The sequence below is a fragment of the Panicum virgatum genome, unplaced genomic scaffold (genome assembly GCF_016808335.1).
Source record: "Panicum virgatum strain AP13 unplaced genomic scaffold, P.virgatum_v5 scaffold_4047, whole genome shotgun sequence".
NCBI classification, from domain to species: domain Eukaryota; kingdom Viridiplantae; phylum Streptophyta; class Magnoliopsida; order Poales; family Poaceae; genus Panicum; species Panicum virgatum.
Genome location: NW_024376360.1, coordinates 10,855 through 23,740, shown reverse-complemented (window position 1 = coordinate 23,740; position 12,886 = coordinate 10,855). Strand labels below are relative to the sequence as shown.

Below are 12,886 nucleotides of genomic sequence, written 5' to 3'. Positions count from 1 at the left end.
AGAGTGCAAACAGGAAGCATAGATCCTTGAGAAATAGAGGAGCTATGAGTGCTGTCCACAACCTCTAATGTTCCGAAAGAGATAATCCGTCACTCGCTCCAGAGACCTCAGTACCGTGCTAACTCCAAGAATTTCCTTCTTTACTACATAAAAAGCATCAGCTGCTGGATAGAAAGCAAAAGCATTTATTTATAGCTGACAGTTAGCTTTCGCTAGATTTCTTTCTTATCACCTTTTCTTTTACATTTGTTTTGATTGTAGATTGGGTCGGTGTAAATAAAGGGTGAGCTCCAAACTACAGTGGGAAAGGCCGAGTATACACCAACCATACTTTGGAATGAGAAGGAGATCCTAACTAAAAAAATAAGGCATCTGATACTATGCTTCAAAGTCCCGTTTGGTCACTTTCAAAAGAAGGATGCGCCGCTATTTTATCATCATCTGGCACTGCTTGCCTTGCTTTATTCACTGCAAATCCTAAGCCGGCTGCTTTTGTCTTTCACTTATTCTCTGTTTCCAATTGCTTAACTTCTCTTCCTGGCACTTGCTGGCGTGTAGTTTGACATTACGTTTTTTCTCTCTTCTCTACTGTTGCAGAATACAGTATAAACATGTAGTTAATCAAGCATCAGCAAAGAAGCAAAACAAAAGCAAGTCTTTACTTTCAAAGTAGACTGAAAAAATTTAGTTTAGTGCTAACGCCCTCTAGTGCATTAAATCGGACATTTGACTAGCCGCGGTACACGGAGCTGCACCCCTACTCATCACCTATATATATATAAAGAATCTAACTCGCGCAAGAAAGCGATTGGAGGAAGGCATCCAAGAAGTATATGATAAGAATATGAGAAAGGTAGTAGCTAAAATAAGGAAAGCAAGTTTTGTATCAAGTAGTGTTGAATATAGATTATAGGGAAGCAATGAAAGTCTTTATCAATGCTTAGCGCCCTTATCCCGGCTTGTGAAAGAAAAGGTATAGGACTTGGACAGCGAGTTGAAGTGCCAGTTGGAAAAGTTGAAGTTCTAACTACCAAAGAAACTGGTATTTTGGACCGATAGGAATCGGAATAGCAACCTGACTAGAAATGAATAGCTGACTAGCGTACGAACGAGTTGGTCAGGCTATGAATGAAGGCTACTACTCTTCAGGAAGAAGGTACTAATAGCTCGCTCAGAGGTTCAGTCAACCTCCTCACTCTTGGTCTGGCGGGGCATATTAGATATAGTAGTGGTGTTTTGAAAGCTTCTTATTGAGTCTAATACTATAGTTGGTCAGGTACAGCTTGTTATACTAGGGATGATTTTTTGAATCATTGAAAAAGCAATAGTCTTAGTAAGTTTAAGAAAGGAGAATACCAAGGTTGAATCGAAGATAAAAGTAAAGCTGGTCACACCGCCGATGAGTTGTGTAGGAAGGATTGCTTGTCAAGCTCTTGCGGAATTTTGACTTATTATTTTGACTTATGGCTCAGAGAAAAACCCTTTTCTAGATTAGGCGGGGCTCTCTACGAATTACGAGAGAGATCTCCGAAAGTATAAGCGAGACGCTCTTACACCGGAAAGATAGTATAAGCTAGTTCTCACTAGCCGGGCCCTTACTCCTACTACTCACCAGCCGAGCCCTTACTCCCATCTACTACTTCTTATTAAAGCAGCAAGTGCAGAGGGGAATTTCGCAAGCTAGGAGGAATTTTAAATCCTAACTAAGAAACAATCAATCAGTCCACTAAGTCTGTTAAGTAAGAGTTATACGAAATACTCTGATTCAATGTACGAGTGACTCAATCCCAAAGGTCAATCCAGCCAGCCGATTTTATACAACAAAAGAGTTCGCCATGGAAAGATCAAGTCTAATGACAGACACTGGTAATTCTCTCACTGGGCCAGCCACTAGAATCAGTCAATGAAAAAAGCAAGCAAGGAGATGTCCTCACTGGACATTAGACTATCCTATTCGTTAAATCCTTTCTATGTTTCTGAGACCCGGAAACCAGTCAAGTAAGTAGGGATTTCGCCCTGACTTCACTCTTGTGTGTACTACTTTAGGCTCGTAATAGGCCGGTCAAAACAAGTACTTTTGTTTGGGGCTAGGGCATAATTCCTTCCCTCACTTCACTACGACGAGGAAAAGCATTGGACTAGCTATGATATTTGGCTAGATAGAGTGGAATGTGAAACACACCAATGTTGAGTAGGCAATTAGCAAGGAGAAGAAACACTTCTGCCAATCCTGGAGTTCTAATCTCTCTTCCTCACCGCGGGTAATTCGCTGACTTAAGATATGAAAAAGTGTGGAAAACGGGTGGTTGTACTTTCATCGACGATAGGAAGAAAGAACTACAACAATAATACCGATCAATAGTATTTCTTTCAATATCTACTGGTGCCCCCATGTCTCATTGGACCGATGCAATTGTGTCTTTTGGTCACTTTATTTTGGTTGAAGACCGCGGAGCCTACTTCATTCAGTCAGACGCTTTTTGACAACAATTTAGAAAAGGTTCGGAAAACACTTCTTGGTGGTTTTCAAGGTCCACCTCCATTCGTGTTTTGACTTCGTTCGTCATCAAAGAGAGATTTATGCTGTGCAGTTGACTCGACCTTGTGCCAATACCATACCTAGCAATAAGAAAGTCACTGGCGGCCTGGCCCGTATTCTGAAATCGTTGAAGAAGTTCTTGGACTTCCTCTTCTGTACATGCCGAAGCGTCGGCAACAAGCCGATTTTTTAGTTCTTCAAAGCGCTCTAACGAACCCACTAAAGAGTTTATTTTACTTGTTGAATCAGCTTTTTTGTCTATATCCCATATATCCACCATATGATCAATGATGTCGTCCGTCGTATTTCCAGGAATATGGAGCGTTTCAACCCGGTCGATTACCAAACCCAATTCTTTTAGTGCTTTTGTTGTTCTCGCTGAATCTTCCTTTGGCTCCGACTGGGCCTCGCCGGAAACCGAAGTCTCATCGTCTTTGACGAAATCAGGTTTGTTCACGGAGGAAAAGGACTCCGGGAAGCTTCGTTCCTACATTCTTCTCTCAAAGGCATTCCTTTTTTTGGATTTGCATTTGACAGTTGGCTGGGAAAACAACAAGAAGGGGCTAAGATCCTCGTTGACAACATGAATTCCTACGCAAGATACCGAATTGGATCCATAATTCATAGATGGGAATTGATGAATCAAAGAAGCAGTAGGAATGGGTCAATGACACTCCCTCCCGATGCTTTGCCAGAAGCTCGTTTTCTAACAAAAAAAAAGGAAACGTTTCCTTTTTTGTTAGAAACCCAGCTCTTTCCTTTCCCTTCCTGACCATGAAACAGGCTAGCGCCTTTTATGAACTCTTATCCAAAATCTCTCATCAATCAAAGTCTGTTCCTTCTACTGCACCCCAAGCACCTCCGGTTCAGGTCTTTTATGATTGTGACCAATTTCCTGGCCCGTTGGAAGGCCAAAGCAGCCCAAGTGATTGATCTCTCCCCAGAAAAGGAACAAGTTCGGATAATGATGAATAACATGAGTAGGCAATACCATGACTATTTAGATTTCCAAGCGATGACCACTTATGACTCTTTGATTGAAGCAGCCACTCGTATTGAAGATGCTATCTACAATGGGACTCATGGATCACAGGTCAAAGAGGCAGATCCAAAAGGAAAGAAGATAGCCCTGGGGGGAACAAGCAAGAACAGTGAAGTGAATATCTTGTCTGACGGAAAACCAAAGACACTCAGGACTTTCACTCCGTTCGGCATAACTCTCAGCCGCGCCTTGGAAAATAAGCTTAAGAAGCATGGTGTACTGACGCCTTTTCCCCCATCTCCGCCACCAGATCCTCTTCCTCCTAGGTACAAAGCCAATGCCTACTGCAAGTACCATCAGACAAAAGGCCAAAAGTGTTTAAGGCTTAAACATGACATCCAAGACCTTATTGATTCAGGGAAAATTGAGCCGCCAAGGGCAAACCGTCCTAATGTCACTACTAATCCCCTACCCACTCATGCTGTACTTCCTCCTGCCAATATAAACATGATCGAGCCAACATTGTCGAGTTGGTAGTCTCTGACTCCCTCCTTATTACGCCAGCCGGAGAAAAGGGAGAAACCGATGGTAGAGACATGACTGGAATCCGGGAGACTGACGAGATTGAGCCCCCACCTCAAGTTCATATGCTCTGGTGGGATGATTTCAACGATCAATTCCCAACCCCTCCTATTACTCCCTGAAAGCCCAGCAAGTGATGAATCCTTTACCCTTGCTCATATTCTGGAAAATCTTCCCATGTCATAAACCTTCCATTCAGTATAGGTAAACCATTTAGGGAGAATGGGTTTTTAGGTCTTTCTCACGTGTTTTTTTTCGCTCGTCAAATGTTTACCTATCTTCCGCGGAGAATGGTCGATCGGTTTTCTTCTTTTAAAGAACTTTGTAAATGAATGATCCAGAGAAAAGACAGAGAGATATTTACTTTTTTCACATCTGTAACTACATTCTCACATTATTGATTTTTTTATCTTTTTATGCGATCGGAAAACGAATGAGATCAGAAAGATAGGCGGACGACTTGACGATAAGGTCGGATGTTTCCGTGAGCAGTAAGCAGCGGATCTCCCCTTTTTTTGGGGAAAGCTGGTGGCCCTTTTGGCGTGTTAATTCTTTCGACGGGGCGGCCTTCTTCGTTCGGTAGATCCGGTCGAGGTGGTTTTCGTTTACCAGCGCGTAGGTGGTTTAAGTTCCTATGACCGAGTCTTTCTGGCCCCTGTGAACATATTTTCTTAATGTATTAAAGAGGGCCTCTCTAACCGGTGAAAAGTGGTAGGTGTCCACTAACGGCTATTCCTGGCTCGGCTCCGATAACGCAATTCCGGGAGGAGTCGGTAGTTGGGCACTGGATCCCTTCGGACCTGGAGAACGTGTGACACTGGGTCGGGGTTTGGTGAACCAACAGGTCGCTCCTTTAGTTTAAGTATCGGGCCCCTTTTTCGTTGCCTAGGTTACACCTTCGGAATACCCCAGACGGGGATTTCGCTCTATTCCCCCCAATCTTCACTTTACGCCACGCCGACTCTCCGTCGTGGAATTAGACCAAGGGTCGAAGACCCATACCATAGGACCCCGTCTCCCGTATCTTATCTTTCGCACGTAGGAGATCGAGACACTGCCTTAGGGCTATGGGGAAAGTAGATCGATTGCCCAAGAATTACAACTACATAGAGGGTCTCTACAAGTCTATAAAGAAGTTTCCAAAAATTGATCGGTAGTAGTCCGGTCGCACCCGAACAATAATATTCCAGAGGGAAATGCACCTAAGATCAAATATTTTGAGCCGGCTTCCGTGGAAAATTCAGACTTTCTTTTTGATGCTGCGATCACATAAAAACATAAACTTTGAAGCTCAATAGCTAAATACATGGCAATTAAATCATGAGCCGGGATCATTAAGAGCATACTGCGAGTAGGAAGTGGAATTAATACAATGAATTCAAAAGCATCAAACCTCTCTTTTTCGAAAGAATCGAAACACATCGAAATGGTACCAGCCGTACTTAATAATAGAAGGATTTGGCAGAAATATGTAAAATTGTCCCTCCTAAAAAAATGATTCCAGAATAAATGGGCAATAGTTAGGAGAGGTGCGCCAGCGGCGAGCAGAAGCAAGGTTATTAGATACCGAAGGAAAGCCCGGCCAGAACCACACGTGCAAGTTTCCCTGCATGTGGCTCGTCCGTGATAACTTCTTCGGATTTGCGTGAACTAGCGGACCGATCACTAAGTGGTTAGTACCTCCAGCATGAGCGAACCTTTTCTGAACTGGTTAGGAATGGGCGCCACTATCCCAGCCCGGATCCAGCCGGGTTCTATTGATCATGTCCCCTTCCCAACAGTTGTACCTTGTCTTGGGGCGTCTTTCTTTGGCTTTACTATCAAGCCCGCCGGAAAAATCAAAGTCTTTCTCTTCCCGTCCCGGGTCATGGTGAGGCGAAGGTGCGTCCACAGAAGAGGAAATCGCAATGCATCTTGCTCAGCAGGCGTAGCTTGGAGTGGGAGTGTTGCGGGAGTAAGGTAAGGAAAGTGGCCTAAGAGAGGAAGCCAAACAAACCAACCTGGGCCTTTTGAGCGCTGCTAAGCTAATATGCGCCAGAGAAAGAAAAGGAGGTAACTATTCGGTCCGGAGCATTGATTCCCCATAACGAATAGGCTAACTCTATCTCTCAATTGCCTATCCTGTGCTCGAGAAGGTCCCCCAGTTCCTCGGCAGCACCTTGAAGTGCATTTAGTTGTATAACTTTAGACTGGGGATATTCCCCACTCCATGGCATCTTTCGCTCATCCATTCAGCCCGCCCGCCCAGACGCGGCGCCCTTTCGCATTATCATCTACCGCCCTTTCTTTCCTCCCGTCCCTTCACGCATGAAGATCGTCGTATGTATGTTCGACTTCGGTTGCCGGTGCAATAGAATTGGCGGGAGTATATTATGGCAGGATCAGTCACCTGGGCAAACCAACCCTCCTCCAAGAAGAATTGTGCTATGCCCCCCCCCGATATCCCTATAGAGCGAAAGAGCTGCCTGGTGATCCCTAGGTTGCAGCACGTCCGGTCGTTAACTCCTCGCTAGCTGCCGCCGTTTCTAGGACCGACCGACGCCTCACCTGCATGCACAGGTACCTACGTAGTGTAGTGTCGGTCGCACATTCATAATAGCGTTCGGACTCATGTGCCTTCCTGAACCAGGGGAGTTCCCTTGCTCCTGCTGCGTACGATTAGCCAGCCTTGCGGCGGCAAAAGGATTAGGACGTCCCCCCATGCTAAGGTTCCCTGCGGTCCGGCCGCATTAGGTTAGGGAGCTGGGCGATAATAGCTCCTCCGCATCCCAAGCGCGCTGCCCTCCTAGGCGCGCAACACTAAGTAATCCAAGCCAACCCACATTACTAACTAACGGTGGATAATCATCTTTCTTAGAGGTACTAAATACAACTCCATGAATGAGCAAAATGAAGGTTGCGTTAATGAGAAAGATCTCTGGGGAAACCGCTAAAAAAGATTGAACATGTGGTTCCGAGTTTCGATAACTTCTTCTGCTTTCATTTCCTCTCCTCCGTCTGCAAAATCACTGAGTTAATTCAAAAGTCCTGTTAGGTCACATAAAGGCGCTTGCTGCTTCAAAAAAAAATAGGAATGCATGCTTAAATATGCCCCCGCCCCCTATTGAGATCTTCATATTGAAACAATAGTAGCGCATGCTCATACTCAGCCCTTTCGAGCTGAGCTTGGCTGCGGGCTATTCCATCCCATAGGATCCTTTGCGCCAATTCATGGCACCTCCTGGAAGTGGTCTGTGCATCCAGGTAATCCTGGTTGTGCGAAACCACCTCCAAAAAGAAGATGGATCCTTCATTCTCCTGCAGATCTTGATAAGCTGCACGGAGAATAGAAATATTCTCCGTCCCACGAATATGATCTAAATAGGAGCGAACCGCCTCTTCCAAAATGTAGGGCTCGAGGGGAAGTACGGCTTCGCTTCTATTATACATCGAAATGAAATCTTGGATAAGATCTCGTCGTAAACACGAGATCTTTTCCTCTATTAAAAATAAGTGTAGGCGCCCAGGAATGTCCTCCAGAGGGGTGTTGTGATTCAGCTCCTGCTGAATGAACGCAACCCACTCCGGATCCTGGTCATAAAGGCTCAGATAGAAGTTGAGCCCTTCTAAATGAGCTAGAGCCTGTGGGCTTTGAACCTCCGGCGGGAGACTTATAATGGACAACAATCCCAAATCTAGATGGGAGACGAGTCCCACTAGGGGGAGTAAAAAACGCAAATATATTATCACAACAAAAATGGTAACTTTTATAAACAATAACAAAGAAGGATATTTGCATATCAAAAAATAAAAAAAGGAGGAGGAATTCGAAATGAAATTCTTTATTTGCCCGTTCCTACCAAATGATTGTTTAGCCAATGAAGGATTTCGCGCCACGGAATGAATCGAGGAACTGAGGACGTTTCCAATACCGACAGCAGCTCCCGCTAAAGCAATTGTAGCAGCTCCGGCACCTATTGATTTAGCTCCTTCTAACATGTCGAGTCGCGACATGACATTGTTTCACGCTTTTCCTTCGCTACTAGAAATTTTTAGTCTAGTCTAGTTCTAGTTTCTAGTATAGTATTGTATTTCCCGTTGATGAAATTTCTAGTATAGTATTGTATTTCTCGTTGATGAAATTTCTAGTTCTAGTATAGTCTAGTCTAGTATAGTATTTCTCGTTGATTTGATTCCTGCGCAGCGATCCATGGTTGAATAATAAGACACAAACTAGATACGGAATCGCTACGTTTCTTTCTATATGATAATATATGCAAAACCAAAGTAAGTCCAAAGGAATCTTGCTCGCTCCATTCCTACGCTCGCGTACTGGCTCGTGTCACTTATGTTCCACCCGTGGAATAATAAAGAGAAGATTGTTGGAAGATAGAAAATGATCTATTTGATATTATGGACGACTGGTTACGAAGGGACCGTTTCGTTTTTATAGGATGGTCCGGCCTATTGCTCTTTCCTTGTGCTTATTTCGCTTTAGGGGGTTGGTTTACAGGGACTACTTTTGTAACTTCTTGGTATACCCATGGATTGGCTAGTTCCTAATCTTTCTTTTCGATCTCTCTAGGCTAGTTTGTGTCAATTCTTGGCTCACTTGCCTTTTTTCGCTTACTTGTTCTTATGACTTGACCTGTCTATTTATAAAAAGGTAGCCCTATTCCTGTGACCCATTTCGAAAGAGCGGTAAAAGAAAAAGGAAGAAAGTCAAACTGAGTGCACATACTCCACCTTGCTGGTATGGCAAGCCTATTAACAAGGATGACAGCTTGTTATCCAAACAGCAATGAAGAAGAAACATGTGTGAGTCAAAGAAAGGTTTCAACACCCGGAATAGAATTCAAGAATTTCCAACTGTGGCTTATCTACGATAAAAGAAAGGACGGAAGTTGGGGGATGTGCATCGAAACTAGAAGATTGAACTCTTCTTCCTTACCGGCCAAGATCACTTTACTCCTAAAGACTTTCTTTCAAAGCTAAAGCTTGCCTAGCTTGCTAACCATCTGCCAAAACATTCTGTGTGGTGAGAGGCGAGCGAAGTAAGGACGACTGTCAAGAGAGAAAGGAACGAAGGAGACGAGAGCAAGTTGGAAACCAAAGCTGTAGCGCGTCAGGGCCTCTGTTTGCTCATCCCCCCTCCCCTGTGCCCATAGTTCATAGTAAGGGGCTCCAAGATACGGCTTAAAGCCTGATGTAGGAAAGGTCAAGTAAAGCCATAGTGCGCTAGTAGCAAACAACGGAGCAAGTGACGGAACTACAGAATATTAGGTAGGCTTCACTGAAAAACTCAACTTTCTATTAGTTGGTCTTCTTGCCCATTAGGTTCCTATACTGGTAGTCTAGTTGTAGTTTTGAGTGGCTTTCATAAAAGCTTTACAAAGTGGGTAGGTTCCTAGCTCAACAGAGGAAGGATCCCCAACAGAAGGTAGCTTTCCCACTTTAACAAGCTCCTCTCGTGGGAGCTGGTTTCTATTGAATGTGACCCTTTCATTAGCTTAGCTTATGGATTCTAGCCCAGCCACTTGGTGGAAAAGGCCTGGGGCTCTGATGAACTTCTGAGATCTAAGGTTTGTGTGCATTGCCATGATTCTGAGTCACTTGGTAAGAGCCAGCCTTGCCTTGTTGATGACCATACTTTGATCTCCAGGACCTGGATCTGAAGTATCATTTACTAAGTGTAAAACAATGAAACTGGACGTGAGACATTTTAGTTTAAGAATTGCTAAATTAGGGCAGCCACTCACAACAGTACTTGTTACGTAAGGTACGCACCAGTGCCAGTCTCATATTGGTATTAGCAATGACCGGTGTAAGTAACAATGTAAAGCAATAAAAGAAGGTGTAAAAATAAGAAAAAAAAATCAAGTATGAATCTGTACCGCTGTCACGAGATTGATGTGATCGGGGCGCACAGGTGCAGTCAGAAAAGCAACACAGTTGCCCGGCTGTCCATCATGAGGTCTGAGTGTAGCAAGAGGCACTTGCTTTCTGTCATCCCATATCTTTACCAAAATCAAATTCGAAATGGCGAAGCATGGAAGCAACTCACCATGCCATCCTTTGATGCCGAGGCGGGTAGTCGTCCACTGAGAAATGGACGGAGCAGTGATATCACCGTTGTGCTTACCGACAACATGGACCCCGTCTGTCAGCTTGTCGATTGGACACTTAAGCGGTTCCTCTGCTTCTCAAACTAGAAGTAAGCGTGGACCATAGCCACAAGTCAGCCAGACTATAGAAAAGTCAGCCATGGTATATGAAAGATTACGCGGCATGCAATGTCGCGATCAGAGGAACTATCTCACTCCCTCCCATCCACATCTTCTTGCCCATGCTTCGTGTTCAAGCTCCACGCTATCTTATTGCAGGTATTCGAACCAATCTCAGCAAATGGCCCACCTCAGCTTGGGATCCGGAGAGCATAGGAGGAGAATATGAAAGACGCGGCTATCTATCGCCCCCTGAGTTCTCTTTACCAAATTCCACTCTTTTTATCGGAAACATTGCTTTTATGAAAATACTGCATCATCTTTCCGTATCCTGTCTCTAAAAGAAAGAAATAAAGGAGTGAACCAGAAGCCCATCCTGGACATCAAAACTGAAAGCTCTTCTTCAGTATAACTCCTATCTGATGATACTCGTACGAGTATTCCGTGGTGAAGCCAACCCCCGCCGGCCCAGAGAAAGGTCTCGAGTGACAGAAAGCGAGATTTTACTATGATTAGGGAGTCCAATATTACATAGTCTAGTACCACACTTGTCTTCATGCCTCAACGACTTTCACTTTCATACCTTAATACCGAGCTTCCTAACCAGGAACGGCCGGCTACAACTACAGCATGAAAAGAGCTGCAGAGCATCAAACTGCTTTTTAATGATACTGAAATAGATCTTTCTTCTTTCGCGCCTCTACTAAAGCCCTATTATTGGATTCACGAGACTTACGAGCATCCTGAATGAATTGACTTACCACAACTGGTGTATCTAGTATTCCCTTGTAAGATTTATTACCAATACTAGAGCAGCTAGCCTTATCTGATCCCGTATGTGTTCTAAGCACCTTCTCGTACTTAGTATCAAATCGAGTTATCCTTGAATCTATTTGGCGAGAAACCAACTCAAACTATCCCATTCGTGCCTACTGTGAATGTCTATACTTAGAAGCTATCCCGCGAAAAGCACAAGCTATTCCTCTTCTACTACCAAGTAGCTCTAGCTAGCATATCTCGTCGTGCATAAACCTTACCTGCTTCTAAAACTTCTACTTACATCTGTGACTGCCTATTCCGGTCTTTCTCTAAAATAGCTATCTTTGAATTCCTACTTGTAAACAAACTAAACTAATAAATATGCCTAGCTAGCATCCGCCAATGCTTTTTACTATCCCGCGACAACAAAAGCTTAGTCCCTTGCCACGCTCGCTTAAATGTGTCTTTCTTTGATAAATAAATACCAAAAGCAGAGCCTTTCTTCCCTTCCTCGACACAGTGGATTGCTTTTTTGCCAGGAAATGAGATGCTTTTCCTAGACTTTGGGCTTGCATCCTTTTCTCTACTTCCTATATTGAAAGAGTGGACTACAGAGGCTGAGCGATCGATCAAATAGGATCCTAGCTGTCAATTTCCTTGAGTAGAAAGGACAAGAATTCGCCTAAAATGCTTGTTGGGGTAGGTCAAAGAGTATAGGTTTCACCCGGCAGACTGTAAGACAGAAATCCTAGTCTCGATAAAGCGTGTACCAAAGAGTTTAAAGGGAAAGAAGCAAGGGTAAGGGGCTTTGATGAAATAGGTGGCTAAAGACTTCCGCGATCCTTCACTTCCTTAGGGAACAGACTTTCTTTAATAAAAAAAATAGGGATAAGAGAGAAAACTAGCCTAGATAAGAAAAATAAAAGAGTATGGTCTACTTGCTTTTTTTTCACAATACCAGTAAATGAAAGAAAACTTACTGAATAGGCCTACAGGCGCACTTCCCCATTCAGTGGTATCGAATATTACAGACGAAGGTAAGCTTGAAAGACAAGAGAGGGCTATTGGTCAAGACAAGCTTCTTCTTCTCCACAAAGAAAACATCTTGCTTGGCGATATCCCATCCCTTTGCTTGAAAGCCGAAAGGAGCTCACAAGACAGAAAGCAAAGTTCCGCTCAGGTTCTGGAACCGAAAGTCGGTGCTCAGGCAAGGGATTTCCCTTTCTTTTTCAATTGTCAATTTGGATAGGAAAGGGCGCAGCATCCGCATTGATCACCCCGTCAAAGTACCAACCTATCTATATATAGATCTATTCTCCGAGAAAGGACACCTTTTCCTTTGAAAGCAAGGTGCGTGAACCCCCCGTCTACCTCCTTTTCTTTAAATGAAATCTTTCCAGCCGCCTCTTCCTCTCGAATAGAGACATCGCCTGCCCGCTCTGAGCCCTCGGCAAGCAACTCTTCCTGCACGCAAGCTTACGGCATACTTCACTGAAAAACACAATCCTATCCTTCCAGGGCTCGATCGAAGTCACAACATAGGCACCTACTGAACTCTTCATCTACGACTTAGACTCAACTCTTTGTCAGGCATGCACGAGTGGTAAGGGAAAGGAATGGCTTGGATGGATTCGAAAAGAAGTAGGGAGCACCGGGTTTAGAAGGAAAGATCGCGCCTTGCTCCGATCTTATTCTTCATCTCTTTACCTCTACCTACTTTACCCAATTTAAGAACTGCTTAGTGGCGAAGAAATGTGGAGACAGCAATCGAATCTAGAAGAGGCAGTACATGAAAAACAACATTGATGTGTTTTGGTGTCT

The 12,886-nt window shown here is 44.0% G+C and overlaps 1 protein-coding gene across 1 annotated transcript; it reads right to left on the bottom strand.

The window, feature by feature from the left end:
• Nucleotides 1-5,517: 5,517 nt before the first annotated feature.
• On the bottom strand, nucleotides 5,518-12,145 carry LOC120694189. Its single transcript, XM_039977358.1, has 2 exons — nucleotides 6,900-12,145; nucleotides 5,518-5,667 (listed from the first exon to the last, which is right to left on the bottom strand). The coding sequence occupies exon 1, from the start codon at nucleotides 8,094-8,096 to the stop codon at nucleotides 7,185-7,187; it is 912 nt and encodes a 303-aa protein (XP_039833292.1). The 5' UTR covers nucleotides 8,097-12,145; the 3' UTR covers nucleotides 5,518-5,667; nucleotides 6,900-7,184.
• Nucleotides 12,146-12,886: the final 741 nt, after the last annotated feature.